The sequence below is a fragment of the Crocuta crocuta genome, unplaced genomic scaffold (assembly GCF_008692635.1).
Source record: "Crocuta crocuta isolate KB4526 unplaced genomic scaffold, BGI_CrCroc_1.0 scaffold26, whole genome shotgun sequence".
NCBI lineage: Eukaryota > Metazoa > Chordata > Mammalia > Carnivora > Hyaenidae > Crocuta > Crocuta crocuta.
In genome coordinates this window covers 5,103,344-5,129,708 of record NW_027532249.1, presented here as the reverse complement: position 1 = coordinate 5,129,708, position 26,365 = coordinate 5,103,344, and the positions used below count along the sequence as shown (strand labels likewise).

The 26,365-nt window shown below is 39.2% G+C and overlaps 1 protein-coding gene across 4 annotated transcripts in view; it reads left to right on the top strand.

The window, feature by feature from the left end:
* PTPRM (protein tyrosine phosphatase receptor type M) overlaps positions 1-26,365 on the top strand; it is a 588,144-nt gene that overhangs the window by 149,630 nt on the left and 412,149 nt on the right. For all 4 annotated transcript variants that reach the window (XM_077778076.1, XM_077778074.1, XM_077778075.1 and 1 more), the window contains exon 5: positions 22,683-22,857. In XM_077778076.1, coding sequence (XP_077634202.1) covers positions 22,683-22,857 — 175 coding nt within the window. The remainder of the gene's footprint in view (positions 1-22,682; positions 22,858-26,365) is intronic.

Here is a 26,365-nt window from a genome sequence, read left to right as displayed (position 1 = left end):
ATGGGCAAGTTGAGGATACAATTTGTTCTTTGTGTTTTTGCAAATTTCCTGGGTTTGGGAGGCTCTTGATAGAACTTCAGCATTGCCTTGGGCATTGGGGATCTTTAACTACTTTCTACTACAAAGCGGAAGACTGTTTTAAAGGGAATCTGTCACATAATAGGGAGGAAGCTAGCTGCTATTTTGAAAAACAGGTCTAAATGCAGAGTCTTAGCCCTCACGCCACTAAATTCCCATGGGGAGTTTTCAAAAACTTCCTGATCTACCCAAGGATTCTGATTTAATTGGTCTGTGGGTGGGCCCTGCATTCGGGGCTCCTCAGGTGACTCCAGTGTGTGCCGAGGGTTGACAGTCACTAGTATGAAGCAAAGCACAGCACATGTTCCAAATCGGGAAAGAAAAAGCCAAAACCTAATGTATAACTGGTACTGTATTCAGTAGCTTCAATCATGTTGAATCATGTTGAAGTCGAGTTGAATTTCCCATGTCCCCAACTCTCTTGTTTTTGTTCTATCAAATTTGATCATTAGTGTCGATACATTGTTTTTACAGTCCATCAGTGCCTTTCATTGTCTGTTACACAGTCTTTTCTTGCCCTTCTTGGCATCAGTGATCACCTGTCGCCCTGCAGCTTTCCACATGGTCATGCCCTAAAGGGCATGATAAAAACAGAGGTGTTGTTACTTTGAAATTCTCAGTGAACCTTCATCTGTCCTGGACATGGCATGCTATTTGGTTTGTGAAGCTTTGTGATGTTAGAATAATTTTACCGTTAAATGATTTATCTCCTCTGGTTGGATAGGCATCTTGTGAGGGAGATGTTTACTTTGTTAATAACTGGTGAAATAAGACTAGTATCATTCACTTGCAAGAATGTTTTCTATTAAATGTATTTGTGTCGAGTGGCTTCTGTGCCAAGGAGGATTTGCAGCACATGTTGGTTTCACCGAGCCCTGCTGCGCTCTTGCCCATGCCCTGCCCTTTGCCTCTGGTCATTCAGTAGAAGCTGTGGGGCGAAGCAAACCTGGCATCGTGGACCAGGCCTTTCTAGCCTAGAGGTATGATATGGGTATGTCTTCATTACCCCATTGCTGTAACAGTTTCAAAAATGCTTCTCTGCCTACAAAGTCACTCACATCCTCCAAGAACTGCTGAGATCCAGGCAGAAAAATGAGAAAAAGATTTTTGTTTTTTTTTTTCTGTAATTTGAATGTTCTCAAGGGTAAGTCAAGATTTTGAAATTAATACTACATTTTTCTTTGGGAAACATTGATATTTTAGAGTATAATCATTTACAATAATTTGGTTTGCTTGTATTACTGTATTCTGAGTTCTACCACAGTCTTTTACATAGAGTTTCATGCATGTTTCCCTTGGTCTTCCACTTCTTTTATAGATGGGCTTGGGGTGCAGGGTCACAAAGGTAAGTGGCCTGGCTGGGGATAGTACACCGGTGTTTCTTGTATTTCACCACTGCTTGAGTCCACCATCTGACGCCATCTTCCCATATCCCAGTGCTAGGTGATTAGGTAATATGCACTTAGCACTCTGTTGAAAGAATTTGGATGTGACTGACATTACATGATTAACATCAAGGAGCCATCATGACCTGCCCCCAAATCCATATGTATTACATGTCCATATCTATCCACCGCTATGAAAAATGGCCAGTGGCTTGATTGTTTAAAATATAGATTAAATATGGTCACTGTCACAGCCTTTTGCAGAAACATGGTACATATAAATCTGATGATGACACTAATGAAGAAATGTTTATGATTAACAGATGTGTCCCATCTGCTTACATTTTCTACATCCCATCTGTGGGCTACAGGTTATTGTCATCATAGAATTGGTTTTTCTTTTAATTTTTTTATAGATTATTTTTTAATTTTTGAGACAGAGAGAGACAGAGCATGAGTTGTGGAGGGGCAGAGAGAGAGGGAAACACAGAATCTGAAATAGGCTCCAGGCTCTAAACTGCCAGCACAGAACCCGATGCGGGGCTCGAACCCACGAACTGCGAGGTCATGACCTGAGGTGAAGTCGGACGATTAACTGAATGAGCCACCCAGGTGCCCTGGTTTTTCTAGAATACAGAATAGCAAAGTAAAGCACAGTTCATGAGCATCGATTAGTATAGAAGCAAAAGACTTTAAAACACTTTCCAGGCAATGAATAGTAGGAAGACCGCATCTATAAAACTGTTTTTTTTGGTAGTACAAAAGTGATGTGCAGTGCATTTGTTGAAGATACTTGCTATACACTATCAGATATAGCAGTCTAAGCATACAGCAGGGACTGTAACTGTGAGAGATACTCAAGTGAAATGTATGTGTAAAATCATTCAAGCACCCTAAACATGACAGTGTTGCCTGTTACTATCAACATTCTGATCACTGAGGAGCTTACAGTTCGAACGTATCTTAGAGTATATGTAGATACAGAATACAGAGAAGAGAAAATGGAATTTTAGATGTTCTTTTTTTAAGTGTATTTATTTATTTTGAGAGACAGACAGAGCACGCGCACAAGCGGGGGAGGGGCAGAGAATCTCAAACAGGGTCTGACAGCAGGGAACCCAACATAAGCCACCAGATCATGACCTGAGCTGAAATCAAGAGCTTGCTGCTCAACCAAATGAGCCACCGAGGTGCCTGTAGATGTTCTTCTTTTTTACTTACATGTTATGCTGANTGGGCCTGCTTGGGATTCTCTGTCTCCCTCTCTCTCTGCCCTGCCCACTTCTCCCTCTCTCTCTCAAAATAAATAAATAAACATTAAAAAAGCCCAAAAATACAAGTTAAAAAAACAGGCGTCTGTTCATAGAAATAGAAAAAGAAATTAGATAGTTACTATGATGTACTCTATTGNCTCTCTCTCTACCCTGCCCACTTCTCCCTCTCTCTCTCAAAATAAATAAAGAAACATTAAAAAAACCCAAAAATACAAGTTAAAAAAAACAGGCGTCTGTTCATAGAAATAGAAAAGGAAATTAGATAGTTACTATGATGTACTCTATTAAAAACATTGGTTTCAAGGTAGCACCTAGAATTGTACCTATCACATAACAAATGCTCAGTAAACCCCTGCTCATGGGGCTTGGCTCAGACTGCCTCAGCAAATCATGTGTCTCCTCCAGGTGAGTCTAAGAGGTCTGTAGTTGGACCAGGGAAAACAGGCACAAAATCTGATATTCTGAGATGTTTGTTTGATGGATATGGTTCATTTCCAAGGGATGGTTTTGATGAGAGAAGGGACATAAAGAACCTAGTGTTGTCCCTTTTGCTAATTTTTCAGACTATGCTTCAATTATCATGCAGAGTTAGAGTAATTTTGGAAACAAATGTGGTTAATATATCATCTTTCCCAAACCTTCATTTCTTACACATTTCCCCTAGGCATTTTTTTCTTCTGTTGTAAAATCTTGTGTGCTAATTCACCGTTTATAAAAAAAAATCCTTGCCACAAGACCTTTGTTAAAGGTAAATTTCTAGAAATTTCAAGGATAATGTGTTTGAGTCCTCACTGTAACAATAGAGCTGTGTCATAGAAATTGATGGATGAATTCACCTCACTCCTTTCTTTTTTTTCTTTCCTCTCCTCTCCTCTCCTCTCCTCTCCTCTCCTCTCCTCTCCCTTCCCCTTCCCCTTCCCCTTCCCCTTCCCTCCCTTCCTTCCTTCCTATTGGGAGGTATGGAATATAATTTAATATGAGCTTAATTTGGGAAGACTGAATTTCTAATATTAATGTTCACTTATGAGAAAAAACTTTNTAATTCCGTTTAACTGGGTATGAATTACCCAATTATGGAAATAGTATTTTTCACCAGTTTAAGAAATTTCTCATATTTCTTTATCAGCTAGATATTTAGACCTTTGGGTTTTGTTTGTTTGTTTGTTTTTTTGTTTGGTTTTGTTTTGAGAGAAAAATGTAAAATCTAGATTTTTGTAACTTAAAATGGTTTTAATAAGGTTATGTCCTCTGACCTACTATAGAATTTGATTTGCTAATGAATAAATTATAAATTATTAGCATTTATATTACTGACTTCAACAGATGTGTTTGTTTTTTTTTAATGTTTATTTATTTTTGAGAGAGAAAGAGAGAGAGATTGTGAGCAGGGGAGGGGCAGAGAGAGAGGGAGACACAAAGTCAGACACTTAACCAACTGAGCCACCCAGGCGCCCCTCAATACATGTGTTTGAAATAAAGGAATTGCAACTCCATTTACTAAGCATTGCTGTGTGCATGTACTCTGCTAAGCTATGTGCATGTATTTTATTACTCTGAACTGATCCTTGGGAATGCTCTGTTATATGCCCATAGAAGAAGTAATGGGCTTGGGAAGTTTTAGTAAGCTTTCCAGTAGCACATTGCTAGTAATAAGAGCTAGGATTTGAACCAGGCCATCTAACTCCAGAATGTACATTCTTAACTATAATGCCTCTTGCATAGTACTATGACCCAGGAATTTCCTTGTGGATTCATAAATGTCATGTTGTAATATACATGACGGCTTTTATCAGAATTTAAAATTAAAATTGTATTCATATTTGTGGATTTTGCCTTGGCTTTGGTGTTAGGGAATGTGTGTGTTTGGTCAATGTTTCTTGGTGACTTTTAGTTTCCTTTATAAATTATGAGGCAAAGAAAATCAGAACTGTGCATCAGACCAATTTTGTTATTATATATAAAAGCCATAAAATGATTTTGAAAAGAAGTAAAATTATGGTTCCCTTGGCAAGCTTAACTTGGCTATTTTACACCATATATATTAAAGCATAAATTTAACATCACTTACCATCATAGAAAATGCCAGGAATGCACAGACGACTATCTTCAGTTGCTATAGGAACCATTTGCTCCTTAAAACTTTGAGTGGTTGAAATTACATCCATTATTGTTTCAGTCAGTTGAATATCCATATATATATATATATGTATGTATGTATGCATATATATATATATATATATATATATATAAAACACAATATAGAACATTCAGACTGAAACCACCCAAAATCCTCAAAGCATATACCATATGTTTTAATTTAGTATGATTTGGGATTAGCTGAATTTAAAGGTAAAGAATTATTTTACATTAACAAAACAGTATGACTTACCTAGGGAGATTCCAGGAGGCATTAATTAATAAATTTTATTTTGTGACATTACCCAATTCAATCAAAACATGTAAATCGCTGGTGCTTCGAGAAGGATGCCCAAAAAAAGCTAGAGCAGCAGTCAGAGAGCTTTGTCTTCCATAGCAATCTGAGGGTCTCTGGTCCAGGATGAGAAGTTGTACTTTGAAAACTGCAGGTCAGGATGGGTCAGTTTGGAGGGCAGAAGAGAAAGGCATTAGCCAGTCCTCTTAAGGATTGTTTACTTTGGACCCAAGAGTCATAAATCCTGTGAAAGCAATTTTCTGTTGCTTTTCTCATATTCATCAAACGGGTTATTTGTTTCTCTTGCTTCCACGAATCCACAGCTCTGTTGTGAGAAGACAGGAATGGCTGTGCTCTGGAATTTCTGTGATTGTGCGCTGAGAATACTGATGGCCTGCCTTTCTCTCTCCTTTTACTGACCCAGGCCTTGGACTGAGGGTCCTGGAGAGTTTGGACACTAATTAGGATCTCTAGTTTTTTCCTATTCTGTCTCTTGGGAGTGGGAAACATGGAAATGTTTTATGTAAGAGGTTTATACATTTGCCTTAGGTATCCTTCTCGAAAGTCCTAGAAGATTCCAGTCTTGCAGTCTGGAATCGTGTGTGAAGGAAAAAAAAGAGAAATTTACTTAACTCCTTCCTTGAAATAGAAAGAAAATTTGTCAACTTTGGGTGGGCTTTGATTTCAAAAACTTCTTTCGGACTGTAGAAGTGCAACAGAGAACTGAACACGCTGCATTTAGTCTAGTTGTGACTCAGTGTGAGACAGGGCCCCGACCTCTCTGACTGGCACACAGTGGCAGCCAGGCAGTTCCTACAGAGAGTGAACTTTGAAATCATAGAGCAGATTGTTATTCTCTTCTGTCTCTCTCATACTTATAAAACTGCCATCCTTTACGCCCTTCATTCAAAAGAAGAGATGGGCTATTGTCCACGTGTAATAAAATTGTCTGTCTCTGTTACAAGAAGTGGTGTCTGCTAAGCACAATGGACAGATGACTAATTAATGGGCTTTCTGTTTATCCTTAAGATTTGGAAGCCCATGATTACTTTCCCTCCAGAAATGTATATTACACGCTTTCCACATGATGAGCACATGAACATTAGTTATGCAAATATTGCCAAAGAATAGACCAGCTAGACTTAGGTTATGGCTCCCATTTGTCAAAGTGCATTTTCTCATCTACTGTTGGTGGTACCTTTATCATATAAACGGCTCAATGCATTTGCAGAAAGTAGATGGCATCTAGACAAAATTGTTCTACATCACTGGGATATTTACAAGCCAGCAGCAAAATCATTTGTTTTCCTGGGGAAATAATCATGGTTAAAATAGTCATTCAGAAATACAGAAATGAGAGATTATTTTCTAATAGCTTCTTTGAAGAAAAGCTTATTTTTACTTCTATTGCAGATATTGCGAGTATGTACAGAGGTAGAGAGATAAGGTAATAAACTTCATATAATGAGCGTCCAACTTCAACACCTAACAATATGTGGCCAATTGCTGTATCTCTGTTTCCACCTGCTCCCCTTCTGATTGTTTTGAAGCCATCCCAGTCATCGTATCATTTAACCTGTAAATGCTTCTCTAACACACGGGCTGGCAAACATTTTCTGTAAAGGGCCAGATAGTAAATTTTGCAAGCCAGCCAGCCTTTGGTACAGCTGCTCAGCTCTGCTCTTGTAGCGGAAAGGCAACCACAGACAACACACACATGAATGAGGGTGGCTGTTTTCAATGCGGCTCTATGTATGGACATTGAAATTTGAATTTCATACGATTTTCATTGTCACAAAATATTATTCTTTCTTTGGTTTTGTAATCATTAAAAAAAAGTACAAACCATTTTTCTCTTTCAAATTGTACAAGAAGGTGACAGGCTGGATTTAGGCTCAGACCCCTGCTCTTAAAGATAGGAGCCTTTAAAATAATAATAATGGAATGCTACATGGCAGTGAGAAAGAATGAAATCTGGCCATCTGTAGCAACATGGATGAAACTGGAGGGTGTTATGCTAAGTGAAATAAGTCAGGCAGAGAAAGACAGATACCATATGTTTTCACTTTTATATGGAACAGGAGAAACTTAACAGAGGACTATAGGGGAAGGAAAGGGGAAAAAATAGTTACGGAGAGCAAGGGAGACAAACCACAAGAGACTCTTAAATACAGAGAACAAACTGAGGGTTGATGGGGGGTGGGAGAGAAGGGAAAATGGGTGACGGGCATAGAGGAGGGCACTTGTTGGGATGAGCACTGGCTGTTGTATGGAAACCAAGTTGACAATAAACTATATTAAAAAATAATAAAAATAAAATAATAATAATAATAGACACCGAGTGTGCCCTGGAAAAAGAGCCAGGGTTCAGATTGCTCTTAACTGTCTTATAACCTTATTTCTTTTAGCAGTCTGTTGGAATTGTGATAGCAGTATAGTTTACACTTTGCAACTGCACGATGAGTCTCCTATCAAGTCCATGTTATCTTTAGGTTCTTTGTCCATTTCCCCACTTGTGGTGGCTGTGGTTGTTGCTGTAACTGTGTTTGTCCTATACAGTTTCCCATAGTTTGGGTTTTGTTTGTTGCCCTCTTGGAGTGACAGCTAATGTGTTCCCCAGTTGTGTTTCATGCAGATTATGTTCCTTTTTGTGATGTTATATGCCACCCATGACCATTTCTACATTCATTCATTCAACAAGGGCTGCATACTGGTTCTGTGATATCATCCCTTCTTGAAGTATTCAAGTAGCTAGAATACTTCTAAAAAGAAAAGGTCTTCCATATCAAATATTTGGTTACCCTAATATGTAAATAATAAAGGGGAGATGGTATACATGCTTGATATTTTGTCTTTTTCCAGCAAGTTTTCAGAAACAATGATGCAGTTCACCGGCATCACCTAAAAGTGACCAAGGGGGTTATTAGTATTATGGTTGCTGTCACCAGCATCATGGTCATGGTCATCACCACCATTGTCATCACTTCATTGCCCTCAACTTGGGAATATAAACACATTTGATGTGCTCTGATCTCTCACACTTACTTATTATCTTTATTGCTGCTCAGATAAATAGGGTTTATCAGGGTGGGTGACCCCAGTCCTGGGCCATGTCAGATGGCTTTCTTACTTACTGACAATATATTCCAAGCTTTTATTTTACATTTTCCACCTCGATGACCTAGAATTAGTCATTTCTCCAGGGATCCTCGATTCTTGTTAAGTGGGAACTGATCATAGAAATTACAGTCTGAGCACGGGAGTACTCATTATCAAGCTCTTTTGTTTCTGGACCTTCCAATTAGGCTCAGCTAGGGTATATACCTACACGCACATATATACATTTACAAACATGTCCTGAGATCATATTGACAATTTCAATTGAGATTCCAAACTACCACACTTTTAAGCCTCTTTTATTTTACATCTTTAGCTTCTTTCAGCTATGTTTTCAGGGTCCTGTATTGTAAGGCATATCAATTGGGAAAAGTGATTTTCTTAACCACCCATATTGAGGACTAGCTCCGTCTTTTAGATCATGAATGATCATGCAGGCACCACCATCATCCTTATATTACCGAGCCATTATCACAGTGTTAGAAGTAAAAGTCGATCCCTTGCCTTGCAAACCCACACCTTGAAACTTATAGGAAATGTCAGTCAGTGTCATGCCTCTTAGTTTCCTGTGGTTGGGTTAATCCAGGCAACAGCTGGATGTTTGACTTAAAGACTGGTAATTTCATTTGTTTCTAATGACTATAATTATTGCATATATTCTATATTATTTGGATAAACTTCTCTGAAAAAAATTAAGCTAAGGTTGGTTAAAAAACACTATTGAAATATTACAAATATATGATGAAATGATTACATCTAACTATCAGAATGAGATTCTAAATTTCCATAATCAAATTTGTACTAGAAAACGCTTGTAAGACTATCACATGTTCAAAGAACATGCAGCTTTGGGTCTTTCCATGTTACTTTGGCTATCCATATAGTTTTTAGCCAGTTTAAATAGAGTTGTCAGTGTATATTCCCAGTATATGGTAATATAAGTAAGAACTTCTGGTTCTACTATTCCAAACTGGGAAATATTTAGGTCAGCTTGGTTATGGCCTAGAAATCAAAGGTCAACAGTATCTTCGTTATTAAAATTTTAAAAATGGGTTCCAGAAAGTAGAATTGCTGAGTTACTCAATTATTACTGGATTTAGATTACATAAAATGTTTTCAACACAGTTATCCCAGGCCCTGCTGATAGCATTATGAACCCAGTAGTAAGATTTCAGTCAGTGTTGTACAAATGAGCACATTTGCAAGTGGGATAATACAATTTTTCCTGTTGGCTAAATGAAGGTGCTTTTCATCCCCACATGGATGGCTGAGGAAGGGTGACTGGCCAATATCTCCTCCAGGCTTGTGCGCCCAGAGCGCCTTCAGAATGCCTGGGACTGAATAATCTGATCCAAATGCTGCTAACATCCCAGACCTCAATTTCTTTCAATCATTGCTCTGATTATGGCGAAACTATTTCCAAGGGACTTAATGTGTATCTTTTTGATGGTAAATTACTGCTCATTTAGAAGTCCTACAGTGGGTCCCTTGCATAAAGAAGGTTGTAAGCCTAATTTAAATGACTGTCAGTACTTTTTTCCCCTAGCATGCTCAAATTGAAATACACGCAAGTTTAAAGATGCTCTTGATTTTATACAAAGCTGGATTTAACCCCCTAAGATAATTTCCTTTCAGAGATGCCCATAATGGTTGTTTCATTAAATTAACAAAAGATGGGTCAGCAGTTTCTTTAACAACCCTGGACGTGCATCAGGTATGGACTTTTGTTCCCGACAGTCATGTCCACGGTTCTCTTTCACTGTGAACTCTAATATTCTAAAGAAAAATCTGGATGCCCATTTTGGTGATGCCACACTGTGCTGCTGTAATGCTTTTGAGAACATGAAGGCCAGTCCTTGGTAGGGTGGCCTCTTCCTAACTCTGGAAGAATTTAGAGAAAACTTTGGACAAATTTGCTGTGTCTGCCAAGTGTACATTTTCATTGTTTCGTTCTTCCCTAATAGCAGAAAGTTTCCTGTAGATGCTGAGATGCTCAGGATTACCAGAGGTTCTGAACACATTGTCCTATCTGCTCGTTCTTTTCATGGAGATAGCCACATGGGGACAGGAATCTCGTGCCTTTTTCTGACTCTCTAGATAAGAGAAAAGGGGGCGTTCTTCACCATTGTTCCCTGTTTATTTCTGACCTGAAAACGCCTAGCTGTGGACCAAAAAGCATCTTAAAAATCAACTTGTTCAGTTACCCATTCAATGCCTAAGTCCCTTTGATATTGCCACCAACCTCGCCTTGGATGCGCCAGGCATGTTTTTTGTGCTAGAGATATTATAGCGATGAAAAACCTGGTAAAGGTCCCCTGCCTCTGTGGGACTTGTGTTCTGGTGGGGAGACATAGACAATGACCATAGTAGGTAAGCTATGTAGTATGTGAGAAAGTGCTCAGTAGCGTTAATAGGAGTAGCTAGCCAGGACACGGGGCATCAGCAGTGCCATGCAGGAGAGGTTTCAGTTTTAAATCTGGGGCCCAGGTAGGCCTCCTTGGAAATACACTTGAGCAGGACTGGAAGGAGATGAAGGTGTGGGCCATGGGGTAAGTTGGGGAGGGCCTCCGGGAGGATGAAGGCAGAGACATCGGGGGAGGAGCACGCCTGGGTGGGAAAGAGTCAGCAGCATGGAGCCCGGTGTGGCTGGAGCCCAGTTATCCAGCAGACCCATGGGGGGCGTGGCACAGTGGTATCAGAGCGTCTTGGGGGGTGAGGAGGACTGGTCGTGTACGTTCATCGAGGTCACTCTTATTCCAAAATCCAAAAACAGAAAGCTCTCCGTATCTAATTTAGTAACAAAACTTGCCCAGTTTTGTAATTTGCTTGGTGATAAAACCTGACCTGACACCTTTTGTGGCCTGTTTTTGGTCTGTATAGTCACAGTCACGTGTCCTGATACAGAAATATCAGTGTCCTTGTAGCATCACATAATACACAGTATAGACACCTCTGTAAAATGAAAAATAAATCTGAATTCTGGACCGCATTTTGGCCCAAGGAGTTTCAGTTAGGTGACAGAGCCCTTTGGCCGTGACAGCCCAAGGAAGCTGCTGTGTTGCACGACTGAGCTTTTGATTTTGGAAGACGGCTGTGCTCTCCCTCTTGTGTCCTCTGTTTCCAGGTGCTCCCCAGCTCTTTACTTGTGGAGATGAGTGCTGCACCTTCCTCTGAGCAAGCCTACTTCTCGTATGTTCCTCGGAAAACAGGGTGCCCAGAATGCTGTCTCCTGGGGGTGTCTCCTGCCACTGCCTTTCTTGATACTTTATTTCTATTAATACAACTGAGTACTGAATTCAGTTTGACAGAAATCCACTTCACAGTCTTCACGTACATCATCTAGTGATGGAGGTGGTCCGAAGTCAAAGGTGTCCCAAGATTGGTTTACATTTATTTTGCTTGATACCTATCTTGTTAATTTCAACTCTGCCTGAGGCCGCACCGGCTCCGACAGGTCCAGGGGTCCCNAGCTGTGCAAACACTGCCATTTCCTTGCTGTGACTGCCATCCATAGAGGCTGGTGCGGCTCCCGGCACAACTCACCGTTAGGCTTTGTAGGTCTGTTTTTCCTTTATCCCATTTTATTCATTCATGTGCTGGTTAGTTGTCAACTGTGCATGTGACACAGATATCTGTGACTCTGTCAACGACATCAATAGGCATGTTGGAGGAGTCAAGGATATAACCTTGTGCCAAGGGTCTAGAAACCTGTTTCAGCATCCATGCTGACAGGCAGCCAAAGACTCCGGTCATTCAGAGGCTTCTAGTCTGTCCAGCCCTCCTGGCATTTGTCCCACATTGCTCTCCTCTTGTCTACAGAGATGTCACAGGCGATGCCGCCTGGTGCTTTGCCAACAGCTGTAAACACTCTGTCTTCCTCCTTTCTAACAACCCGAGAAATAGGATTTGACACTGACAAAGTGAAGGGTGAGCGCTCTTTCCTGCTTCCCCCATCCCCGGTATCTCAGGACATTCTCTCACGTCTCCTCCTTCAACCCAGCTGTGGATTCCTTCGTCATGCATGTTATCAATCACTGAGCTAATACAGAACCAACAGTTACGGTGCGACCTGACGGATTTTTTTTCAGCTTCAGGAAACAAGGAGACTGTTGTTAAAATATAAATGTCAGAATTTCAAAGGAGACAAATAAATATCATCCAAGAAGTGGGTCTTTCCTCCCTGTGTGAGTTACGACTTTTTCTCCCATGTGGACATTTGGTCTGCTCTCGTTTCTGTGCCTCTGCTGTGTCCCTCCTTGCAGTCTTTGATCCTTTCCTCCGCCACACGCCCTCTTTCTTCTGTTACCTCACCCAGCTTCTCTCCACTCCTTTATTTTTAAATGTTTATTTATTTATTTTGAGAGAGAGAGACGGGGCAGGGGATGGCAGAGAGAGAGAGAGAGAGAGAGAGAGGGAATCTCAAGCAGGCTCTGCACTGTCAACGCAGAGCCCGACGTGGGGCTCGATCCCACGAACTGTGAGATTATGACCTGAGCCGAAATCAAGAGTTGGGCACTTAACTGACTGAGCTGCCCAGGCGCCCCTCTCCACTCCTTTTTGACTTTCTGTGTTTATACCACAGCACCCCCACCCCTTTTATGCACAGTTTCCGTTACCAGTAGTCAACTGTGGTCCAGAAACAGGTGACCCTCCTTCTGACATGGACTCAGGTCAATAGCAGTCTAATGCTGTGTCACGTGCCCATGTCATTCCCCTCACCTCCTCCCGTCACGTGGGCATTTTGTCATCTCACAGCCTCACAAGAAGGGTGAGTACCACACAGCATTAGAGAGAGCATATTCACGTTTTTACTCCAGTATATTGCTTTAATTGTACTGTTATTGGTCATTGTTGTTAATCTCGTACTGTGCCTAATTTATAAGTCAGACTTTATCATGGGTGTGTATGTATGTGTAGAAGAAAATACAGTTATAGGCTTCAGTACTACCCGTGGCTTCAGGCATGTGCTAGGTTCTTAGAACACACCCCCTGCAGATAAGGGAGGGTGACTGAATTCCGCCCCCTCCGCCCCCCTCCCCCGCCTTGTACGTCTCACTTTTCCTCCTTTTTAACTGGTAAAATCTTCACACCTGTTTTTACTATTACTCCCCTGCCTCATTTAGGCTTTTGTGATTTGTTTTCTGCTCATTTGGTTCATATTACGTGATGCCTCGATGTTTGCCAGACTTCAGGCCACTGTTGTAGACGTTTCCACAGTGGAATTTTCTGCTTGTATGAAATTACTATAATGCCACAAACTTAAATGAGATGCATCAATCTGAGTGATTAATCTTCCAGATATTTAAATATTGCCATGCGTCCCTAATTCTAAGTATATATTTTAGTAGTTCTACATGCTCTTCAGTTAGATTATATTAAGCACACTTAATCTTAGTTAGTTAGGTGTATCTATTCCACTTTTAGAAATATCCACTTGTGGATATTGAAGACGTGAATTTCAGGGAATATCCTTGCCTTGTGGAAAGAGGTCAGTGTATGCTGCACTTCAGAATATTACAGGGAATTTATCATTCTTGAAAATATTAAAAGTGGGTTTAACTTTAATTTTAAAATGCTATCTAGTAAGAGAGTAACTCAATTTGTACTGTGGAAGGCATACAGTACCGCCAAAATAAATATAATTTTTCCTGAATATTTGATCTTTTACCCAAGATAAGCAGAGAGGTTTCTTTCCCCCAACTTTATACAGTTTTGGAAATATTGCAAGAAAAGATCAGTGATTCAGGCCAATTTTCTGTCCTGTTTGATATGTTTGTAATATCTAAAAGGAGCTAGAAAATAATTTTAGGAACCATTTGAACTCTCATTAAAAACCAATTCTTGTAAATACAGACTAAGTCTCTGTGAAGTCTTTCATGTTATTCATAAAAAAAAAAACTTAACATTTTTTATTCCCTTTAAACCAACAATTTTAGGAATAGGGATTGTCTAAACATCATTCATAATAGTGAAACATGTAAATAATTTAAATGTATAATGTTAGAAAAATATATTTATAAATAATAGCCATACCCGTGAAGTGGGAAACATTAAAAGGCACATTTCTGAGGCCACCTAAAGGTGTAAAAAACTCTGTAGAAACCACAGAGATAAAACATACACCCACTACCACCATTTCATATTTTATTTAAAATACTGTGTCAGAAAAAAGTAAACTAAAATACCCTGAAATATGTACAATATTAAGTGATCAGTTTTTCAAAATGTCTATGTTTTTTTATTTTTTATGTTTAAAAATGTTTCTGTAGTAAGGATTAGATTTTAAAATTCCATTTCTCTTTTTATTGTCATTAAGAATATAGTCTGTGTGGGTCTGCCCGATGCCAGATGTATCTGGTACGTTGTAGATGTACGTAATGCTCTTCTGTCTGGATTGTGTATTGGCTCCACCCCACCTGGCCGAATAAAGCCTTTCTCTTCTGTTGTCCTGTCCTTACTTGGACATATCAGGTCTACTTTGTGTCTCTCATTCTATTCTCCATTCAACTCATCAATTACATTTGCCTCGTTCTTTGCAACCATTTTTAACCTGCACTCCAGATTATTTTATGGAGGTCTTCAAATAAAGGTGCCAAAGCTGGAGTTTATGCTGTTGATCTACAGTAGGTAGTGAAGACTTAAGATGCATAACATGAAGTTTACCATTTTGACCATTTTCAAGAGCACAATTGAGTGGTTAAGTGCATTCGCAATGTTATGTAACCATCACCACTGTTTATTTCCAAAACATTTTTATCACCTGAAGTAAAAATCATAAGAAATAACTCCCATTCTCCCTTCTCTCCTGCCCCTAGCTCTTGGTAACCTTCAACCTACTTTCTATTCCTATGAATTTGCCCATTCTGGATACATCACGTAAATAGATCCTATCATAGTTTTCATTGGTGACTGGTTTATTTCACCTAACATAAGGTCGTCAAGGTTTATCCATGTTGTAGCATATGTGTGAATTTCCTTCCTTCTTAAGGCTAAATTAGGAGTGCCTAGGTGCCTAAGTTGGTTGGGCATCCAAATTCTGCTTGGGTCATGATCTCATGGTTTGTGGGTTTGAGCCCTGCGTTGGCCTGTGTGCTGATGGTTCAGAACCTGGAGCCTCTCTCTCTACCCCTCCCCCACTTGTGCTGTGTGTCTCTCTCTCTCTCAAAAATAAATAAAACATTAAAAACAATTTTAAGGCCAAATGATACTCTATTGCCTGTAGCGGCCACATTTTATTTATCCATTCACCCATCGACACTGAGGTCGACACTGAGGTTGCTATCTATTGTGAATAATGCTGCTTTGAACATTGGCATATAAGTATGTGTCTGAGTTCCTGTTTTCAATTCTTGTGGAATATATCTAGCAATAGAAGTACTGAGTAATACAATAATTTTGTTTAACTTTTTGAGGTATGGCCAAACTATTTTTCAGTGACCGCATTATTTCAGTCCACCAGCAACACACAGGGCTCCAATTTCTCTACAACCTTAACAACTTTCTATTCATTCATTCATTCATTTTTCTACTTGTTTGTTTGTTTGTTTATTGGCTATTAGCCATCCTGCTGGATGTGAAGTCATCTTTCATAGTGGTTTTTATTTGTATTTCCCTACTGACCAAAGATGTTGAGCATCTTTTCATGTACTCCTAGGCCATTTGTGTATCTTCTTTGGGGGGAAATGTTTACTTAACTTCTTTGGCTGTTAAAAAAGAAACAACAACTTCTATTTGAATATAGTTGACACATGTTATACTAGTTTCAGGTGGTTCAACTTCTCTAAATATTATGCTATGTTCTCCACAAGTGTAGCTACCATCTGTCACCATACAACACTATTACAGTACCATTGACTCTATCCCTATGCTTTGCCTGTTATTCCCATAAGTTACACATTCCATAACTGGAAGGCTGTATCTTCTCCCCTTTACCCATTTTGTCCATCCTTATCCTCTTCCCTCTGGTCACCATCATTTTGCTCCCTGTATTTATAGGTCTGATTCTGCTTTCTCTTTGCTTGTTTATTCATGGTTTTGTTTTTTAGATCCCACATATGAGTGAAATCATATGGTATTTGTCTTTATTTGACTTATTTCACTTAATATCCTCTACGTCCAACCATGCTGTTGCAAATGCCTTGCCCTTTTTTAAATTGGATTGTTTGAGGGGCGCCTGGGTGGCTTAGTCGGTTAAGCGTCCGACTTCAGCTCAGGTCACGATCTCACGGTTTGTGGGTTCGAGCTGACAGCTAGCTCAGAGCCTGGAGCCTGCTTCAGATTCTGTATCTCCCTCTCTCTCTGATCCTCCCTTGCTCATGCTCTCTCTCTCTCTCAGAAATAAATAAAACATTAATTTTTTTAAAAAAAACGGATTCTTTGTTTCTTGTTGATGCTTTTGAGTTGACTNCTCTCTCTCTCTCTCAGAAATAAATAAAACATTAATTTAAAAAAAAAACAACGGATTCTTTGTTTCTTGTTGATGCTTTTGAGTTGACGGACTTCTTTATATATTGAAGATCTTAATCCCTTTCATATACATGATTTGTAAGTATTTTCTCCCATTTTCTATTGTTTTCATCTCTTAATAATATCCTTTGATGTACAAAAGTTTTTTTTTTAAATTTTGATACTCTAGTTTACTTTTTCTTTTGTTGCCTGTGACTTTGGCATTATGTTTAAGAAATCTATTCTGAATCTAACATCATGAAGCTTTCCCCCTATGTTTTCTAATNCAGATTCTGTATCTCCCTCTCTCTCTGATCCTCCCTTGCTCATGCTCTCTCTCTCTCTCAGAAATAAATAAAACATTAATTTTTTTAAAAAAAACGGATTCTTTGTTTCTTGTTGATGCTTTTGAGTTGACGGACTTCTTTATATATTGAAGATCTTAATCCCTTTCATATACATGATTTGTAAGTATTTTCTCCCATTTTCTATTGTTTTCATCTCTTAATAATATCCTTTGATGTACAAAAGTTTTTTTTTTAAATTTTGATACTCTAGTTTACTTTTTCTTTTGTTGCCTGTGACTTTGGCATTATGTTTAAGAAATCTATTCTGAATCTAACATCATGAAGCTTTCCCCCTATGTTTTCTAATAAGATAATTATAATTTTAGGTATTTGATATACTTAATTTTGTATGCAAGGAAAGATAACAGTCCAACTTTATTCTTTTTCCTTTTGGATACCCAGTTTTCCTAACACCAATTATTGAAAAAAACTATTGTTTCCCCTTTGAGTGGTCATGGCACCCTTGTTGAAAATCCACTGACTGTAAACATAAGGGTTTATTTCTAGGCTCTCTATTGCACCGGTCTTTATCTTTCCTTATGTCAGCACCATGCTGTGCTTTTGTATAGCTTTATACTAATTTTTGAAGTTGAGAAGTGTGAGTCTTTTAACTTAGTTATTTTGTATTGTCTAGGGTGAGGACTTGCAAATAGAACTTTGGCTAGAACTTAAGACCTAAACCTGTCTTAAAGATTTGCTTATAGCTCTGACAGATCAGGATGCACGACTTTGGTACATCTTTGAAAAGCCACAGGCTTTTTCATTATCCTGATGGTCACTGTATTAGGGTCCTGTTGCTTCTGTAACGAATTACCAAAGACATAATGGCTCTATTATCTTACAGTTCTGGAGGTCAGAAGTCCTAATATAAAATGATGGCAAGACTGGTTTCTCCTGGAGGGTGGGGAATCGGTTCCTTTTCTTTTGTAGCTTCATTTCTTGGCTCATGATCCCTTCCTCCATTTTCAAAGCCGATCACTCTAACGTCTGTTTCTGTGGTCACATTTCCTTCCTCTGCATTTGACTTTCCTACCTTCCTCCTTGTGATTGCATTGGGCCCATCTGGATAATCTAGTGTAATAGCCCCATCTCCAGATTCTTATTTTAATCACATCTGCAAACTTCCTTTTGTGAGAGCATATTCACACATTCTGGGAACTAGGCAGTAGACCTTTTTGGGGAGTATTAGTCTGCCTACCATACTCATGAGGAATGGGCAGTGTTGCTGACTGAGGGACACACAGAATCTCTAAAATATCTTTATTTTCCATATTGGTCTCCTTTGTAAATAAAGACTGGTTTTCCAGTTTTAAGATCTGGCATATAATTCTGTTAATTTAGCAACCTCATATTTCTCTTCTACCTGTGGAACATTTTTTCCACTGGGGCTATGATTTTTCGAGTCAGCAGATATTTACTGAATTTTATTTCCTCTGCACCCATGTACACCAAATGAATGAAATCTGTTTCTTGACCTTGAGGACATTATATTCTGCTAGAAAAGGAAGATGTTACTGAAGTATAATAACACACTGTTTGCAGATTTGATTTCCTAAATATCTTTAGAAAGCTTCCTTCCTTTCTCTCCTCTCTCTTTTTATCATTTGTTACTGTGATTTCTAAAAAAAATTACCAATTTCATTTGACCTCAGTTAGGGTCCGACATCCTATCCTCCAGTCTGTTACTGTAACCTTTGATGTGTTCATGTCACCCCTTTACCTGAGTCTAGCTGGACTCAATCGTACTTCCTCTATTGTTCCATGCTCTCTTGGCTCTTGACTTTTGCAAAGCTCTTCTTACTCACTGGGCTCCTTTTTTCCTCCTTCCGTTCCTGAGAAACTCCTGTGCATATGCTAGCCTGGCCACTGGTAGTGCTTTCTAGATAGCTCCCTTGACCTTCACACCCTTCTCCAGGGTGGTTCCCTTTTTTCTGAGTTTGCTGTATTATGCAGTTTATTGCTCTGTACTGTAATCATTGCCTTGCTTCTCTGTTTTTCTAAACGGAATGAATGAATGAATAAATAGAAAGTTGTTAAGGCTGTAGAGAAATTGGAGCCCTGTGTGTTGCTGGTGGACTGAAATAATGCGGTCACTGAAAAATAGTTTGGCCATACCTCAAAAAGTTAAACAAAATTATTGTATTACTCAGTACTTCTATTGCTAGATATATTCCACAAGAATTGAAAACAGGAACTCAGACACATGCTTATATGTCAATGTTCAAAGCAGCCTTATTCACAATAGACAGCAACCTCAGTGTCAGTTAGGTAAAGGACTCTTCTTTTAACTTCATGCTCCTCCTATATGATACATCTCATATGTTACATATCATATTATAAAAATCATAAAAGATTTTTACTGAGGGTTGGTTGAATGAATACTGGTTGCATATACATCTGAACTATTTAATACAAAATGACCTGCAGGTTTGAGCAAGAGAGATGATCTGGCGTGGATCCTAAGCTAAAATGATTAGTCCTTAACACGCGGTTTCCCCTTGCTATGTACTATTTCTCGTGAAGAAACTAAATCGCTAAATTTCTGGGTGATTTCAGTATATGGGATTCAAAAAAGAAAGCCCAGTCCTGAGAATTCATGTATTAGAGCCTGTAGAGCTGTTAGTTTGAAGCTGTGTATTTTAAAGAATAAATTTGTGTCACAAAGACAGCTAGGAGGTAAAACTCTTTTCAACATATGTATAAAGCCAAAAAGGAGGTTTTCCTAAACTTGAGTGCCCTCAGTGCAGCCTTTAATGAGTGATCATTAAGTACATACTTCAAAATTCTTTTAAATGAACCTTCTCTTGAAAGAGACTTGTATTCTAGTAGGAAAAGTGCTACAGAATTACTGTACAAGTATACTCTTGCAAGATTCATGCCACAAGTGAGGAAATAAATAAGAACATAGCCCTTTTTGATGCTGTTACTAATAAAACAAATACTTACCGATATGAAATCTGCTCTTTCTTTAGGGCTTAATTTTTTTCCCCAAAACTGGAGATTAGATTTTGTTTGGCTTGGGTTTTGGTTTGGAAAAAAGACAAACTGAATTTTATAGAGTTAGTAGATCTAAGGGTAATCCTAGCAGTAGGATGTGATTATTTGTGAGGAAGGATGAAAGACTGAGTGTGTAGAATATAGAGAAGAATCCTCCTTCCATTGTATTAATTAACAATGCTAGATTGATTTTATTGTGTTTTGTTTTCCTAACATCTTGGTGCCCTCCATCAGACCAAATTTAGGGGGCTTAGTAAAAATCAGGATACATGTAAGACATGTAAGATATATATGGAACTTCATATTCTGATTTATAACTTTTGAAGCTATTAACAAAGCTGTTTTGACAGGTAACGCTAAAAGTGATGTTGGCGGAACCCATCTTCCCCACTCCTGATGTTTCCTTCCCTATGGCAGGAAGTATACTAGTGCAGCACTCTGATGCCTTTTCTCTGCCCAAGCAAGAGCTGCCTGTGAAGGAAGCTGTGAGCAGGCAAGCCCAGCCCCTTCTTTGGGAACTAACCCCCTGTAGGAGCCCTGTTCTTCCATCCTGTGCGTGTACAGCAGCACCCCACATACGGGAGGCCTTGTGGTTTTCTAAGGTGGCCTGTGGCTGGGTGAGTGAGTCTATTTAATTCTGTGCTTCAGTATCAGCAAGCCCATTGTTCTGCACATCAGCCATACTCTGCAATACCAGGTTCATTAGTAATAAAAGTGGTGTTTTGACAGCCTGTCCACCTTCCTCCTTGACCTCATCACTCCATTGGTCCAGAATTCGGATGGGGATGGGTGATGCCAGTCATGAAGCCAGTGTCCCTGTATATATCTTTGAATTCGCGCAACTGCCCTGCGAGTGCGTTGTATCATCTTGTTGCGGATGAGGGAAGGGAGGCTCTGGGAAGGTAAATCATTTTAAAGTTAGCTCGGGCACCCTGGTCAGTCTAACTCCCAAATTCATAGCCATTAGGGCATAGTGCTAAAGGAAAAAAAAAAAACAAAACATAGATAAAAGCCTTTAAAACACTGTGTAATATAAATCACGGGGTAATACAGATGAGTTTTATTATGTGTTGCCTAGCATTTTCATACTCCTACATAAAAACACTTTAATATAGTCTGCAANGCTTCCTTGATCTCATCCAAAGCTTTCATTTCTTTCTAACCATCTCCGGCTTCCTGCATAGTTTGCTCTGACTAGAATGCTTTCTCTCTCTCCTTTGCCTGGTTAGCTCCTCCTTACCCTTCACATCTCAGCCCACTTCTTCAGAGTGGCTGCCCACAACCACCGTATCTAAAGATGGTGATTTCTGCCAGTCATCTGCTCTGTCTCTTACCCACCACTGGCCATCATTTGTGATTCTATATTTAATCTGGCCTCCTGTACTTCCCATTAACTAAAGTGCCATGAGCATCACCATCCACTCTTCTGCAACTCACCACTGTGAGCCTAGTGTCTCCACACAGTTGAAGCACCTAGTTGGCACCCAGAATGAGTTCCGGGTAGACCAGTAGATTGAGTGCTTGGCACCATGCATTAGCTGTGCCCATTGTTTATTACTCAATCTTTGCAAGTAGCATATTTGAGATAGCCTCTTTCCTGATCATTGTAACTATTATAGAACTGAAATACTTGGGTTGCCTGGGTGGCTCAGTCAGTTATACATCCCACTTCGGCTCAGGTCATGAGCTCACGGTTTGTGAGTTCAAGCCCCACATCGGGCTGTCAGCTGTTAGCACAGAACCTGCTTCGGGTCCTCTGTCTTTTTCTCTCTCTGCACCTTCCCAGCTTGTGCTCTCAATCACTCTGAAAAATAAATAAAAACATTAAAAAAAAAAGAACTGAAATACTGTAGCCTTCTTTGGAAGCATTAAACTTTAGGCAGCATAGAATGGATTCCCAAAGGTACATAAACTAAAGACATACTTAATGTGATGTAGATGGTGTAAGACAAAGCTGGTACTGTAAGGGAATGTGTTTTCTGTGGTTTTGAGACTATGGGATAAGGGGAGAAGCTTCTTTTGTAGCATTCAGGTAATATTAAGCATGTACTTGGTTTCTGTATGTCCTGGAAGAACATAGTAAAGCTAAGAATAGTCCATCATACCTGTTCAGTAAGCAATATGCTAATACCTAGTTATGTTTTTAATGTAATTCTTAATAAATTGTTTATTTGTTCGTATATAAAATGAGGTCAGCAATGGAGTGGTGTGTGAATTAATTTCATTTTCTAGCCAAGTGTAAAAACATGAGATAAAGTGTTATGAAAAGACCAAGTGGTGATCACTTGGGAGTAAACGAAAGAATTTTTCCGTATGCAGTTTTTTCTCCTCCTGGTGACTTCGTTCAATATAATTAATATCTTGAAGAGGCAAACGTAAGACATCTCTGCACACTTCATTTTGCATACCTTAATCTCGAAAGTGTCGATCATGGCAGAATTTCAGCTTCCTGGCCAGCTGTTCTCCTGGAGTTAGGGCCCATAAGTACTAAACAACTAAACCAAGATCTTCATGGAAATAACATGGATAATATGCCATCAGGGGCCTTCGTGGTTCGATACAACAGCTGATATTGTTTCTTTTTGTCCTCCCTCCCCCCTTCATACAGGGCATCGATGTACGGGATGCTCCTCTCAAGGAAATAAAGGTGACCAGTTCCCGGCGATTCATAGCTTCATTTAATGTTGTGAATACGACGAAACGAGATGCCGGAAAGTACCGCTGCATGATTCGCACCGAAGGAGGTGTTGGAATATCAAACTATGCAGAATTGGTAGTTAAAGGTATTTAACGTCTTTTTATAACCCTGAATAGTCCATTAAAATAGACATGTCAGATGGTTGTGAGTTCATTATTTGTTTAGAGCTCCAACTTCTCCTCTGTCTCCAAACAGTAGCTTGGTGACAGGTTACATTGATGGACTGCATTTTAAGTACACATTTTGCACGTGCGCAATATTTTTGAAAAATGCATTTTATTTGTGTTGGTTTAGTTGCACACAAAGCAGTGAATGTGCTCTTGGCAACTTCTGCCGACTCTGTATACAGAGATTACAACCTATAAATTTTTTTTAAGGAGTGAAATTTTTTTTTACTGATAGAAAATCACTTAAAATGCAAATATTCACCAGCCAGGGTGTTTATGATAGCAGGGTGGTTAATAAAATGAAGCAATGCCGGTATAAAAATGCTCAGTCATATCACACAAGCCATATTGATAATACTGAGTTAGCATTCATAATGGTGCAGTTACGTTCCATTACTATATTTTACATGACTGAAAAATTGAGTCATTACATTCAGAAAAGGGCAGTGTGAGCGAGGATAAAAGGCGAAATAAGTTTCCTTTGCTGGCCTAATGCTTTTTTTGTGGGCTGGGGAGTTTATGGTATTAAAGCTGCTGGGGCTGTTCTTGGTCTCAGACAGAATAATTTGGAGTTCTAGATGTACAACAAGGCATTTTTAGATAATTTCTGGCTGGCCATTGCTGTTCTGTCCTAGGAGAACAGAATGTTGTCCGCTTTTGAATCTTTTCCCCTGCATTTGTTAAATATGAAACATAAAACTGATCTCTTTTGGATGGGTTATTTTATCAGCAAGGTTCTCTGTGCAAGCGTTTTAAAAACCGCAGGGGTCAAAGGCCAGAACTAGCTATGCAGGCATGGGCCAGTGGCTTACCCTCTCTGTGCTTCTGTTTCCTCATGTATAAAACAGACATCCAAAATGTCACCTGTATCATATGGCGATTAGGAAGGTCAAGTGCAAAAAGCATATGAATGGCACTTCCAACAGGCACATAGTAAGCAGTCGGCACCTGTTAGGGCCTTGATGGGGAGGAAGAAGACAAGATGATTCTTACCCTCTGCTCCTGTACGTCAGTGACGCACATTTAGGGATGCTTGTCACTACCACCTTTCTGAATTTTAAAACATATAACTGTCTGCCAGCTGTTCTTCCCTCCTCCCTCCCCACCCCCAGCAATATGAATGAAAATCTCTGGGGGTATATAGCCTCTGTCATAAAACCTGTAGGTGATTTTGTCTTATGCTTCTGTTGTGAAATACTACTGCCAATATTAGTCACTCCTGGCTTATGAGAGAAATGTTTATTGGTGAGCTCCCCCCTCCGTAAGCAGTATTAATCCAGTGGTGACTAACTGCTGCACATTGAAATATCTACTCCACTAATATATTTTGCCACGTCAGATTCTTACAAATTTTGGTTGGTAGTGAAACTTTAGCTGATCTGGCTAGTATTTGAGTTTAGGTTTATTTTTATTTCTTTGTAGGTTTATTTATTTATTTAAATGTTTATTTATTTTTGGGAGAGAGAGAGAGAGAGACAGCACATGCATGAATAGGGGGAAGGGCCTAGGATTCAAAGCAGGCTCCAGGCTCTACACTGACAACAGAGAGCCTGATGCGGGGCTCGAAATCACAAACCATGAGACTATGACCTGAGCCAAAGTCAGACGTTTACCTGACTGAGTCACCGAGGCACCCCTGAGTTTAGGCTTAATAACTGTAAGAAAAGAAATTCTTCACAGTAATGCACGTCCTGCTCTCCAGAAGGCTCTCTGAGAAGCGAGGAGTCCCAGTGTAGAAATGGACACCATTTACCAACACATCCTGTAAAGTGGCCGCCTCAGTGTTTCATGACTGAGCTCTTTATTATCATTATTATTACTTAATGTTGATCTTGGCTCAGTTCCTTGTGATTGTGTTTTATTTTCTGACTGACAGTTGCTACATCGTTTCACTATGATCATCCATGTTCTTGAGGCATTTGGCTTCATCACCAGGAAAACCTCAATCTAGTAACCTCGCTAAAAATTGCCTCTGTGGAAAAGTTCGTTTGTTTAGTTGCATAAGTAAATAATGAATTTCTAGTCTTCCAGAGCACACATGACCACAAAGAATGAATGGGTTCTTAGTCACCTTGATGCAGCACATTTTCCTGAGTTAGGACATGTCATGGCAGCTTCACTCATTGTGATAAAACTGTTCAGGCACCTCTTTCCATGTCTGCACACAGCCAAAGCCAGGGACAATTGGCTTGCAGTTTTGGCTCAAATCTGAAATTTGACTTTTGCTCCATTTATAATTTTTTTAATGTTTATTTTTCTATTTGGGGTGCCTGGGTGGCTCAGTCAGTAAAGCGTCCGACTTCGGCTCAGGTCTTGATCTCACGGTGTGTGAGTTCGAGCCCTACATTGGGCTCTATGCTGACAGCTCAGAGCCTGGGGCCTCACTCAGATTCTGTGTCTGCCCCTCTCTCTGCCCTTCCCCTGCTCATGCTCTGTCTGTCTGTCAATAATAAATTAAAAGGTTAAAATTTTAAAAAAATATATTTATTTTTCTGTTTTAAGAGAGAGAGAGAGAGAGCACATGAGTGGGATAGGGACAGAGAGAGAGGGAGAGAAAGAATCCCAAACAGGCTCTGCACTGTCAACACAGAGTCCAATGTAGGGTTCGGTCCCATGAACCATGAGATCATGACCTATGCTGAAGTCAAGAGTCATCAAGAGTTGGATGCTTACCCGATTGAGCCACTTAGCTGCCCTTCCATTTATAATTTTATAGCCATATTTTTCATATATTTTATTTTTTAATGTGCTACCATGCTGAATTTTACTAGCATGTTATACTTAATAAAGTATTACCTTGAGATAATTACATTGAAATGATGCAATGACATTGTTAAGCCACCTGTATATAATTTAATTTTTTTATGTATATGTAATATTTGGAGTAGTGATTTCCTAAAAATGGAAAAAACTAAAGTCTATAAAGTTTGTAACTTCCTTCCTTTTAATTTCTTGTTTCTTTCTTTCTTTCTTTCTTTCTTTCTTTCTTTCTTTCTTTCTTTCTTTCTTTCTTTCTTTCTTTCTTTCTTTCTTTCCTTCCTTCCTTCCTTCCTTCCTTCCTTCTATTTTATTTTTTTTTTTTTGAGTTTATAACTTTCTTGAGATCGTGCACTGATTTGGTGCCAACCCCCTAAATGAAATCCAAGTCATTTTTTAACTCTCTTTCCTATCTTATTTCATGCCTACCACTGCTTTTGAAATCTGGAACATAAAAAAAAAATATTTTATAGAATCTCCACAATTCATACGTATGCATCTATATCAATTTTATTTAATTATGTGGGGTATGTATTAGGGATTCACATATGCATATCTATTAGAAATATGTTTACATATCTGTATGTGCATAAATTCTTTCATTGTTGGCTTGGTTTGGAATTACAGTTGACCTTTGAACAGTGCAAGAGTTAGAGGATCCGACTCCTG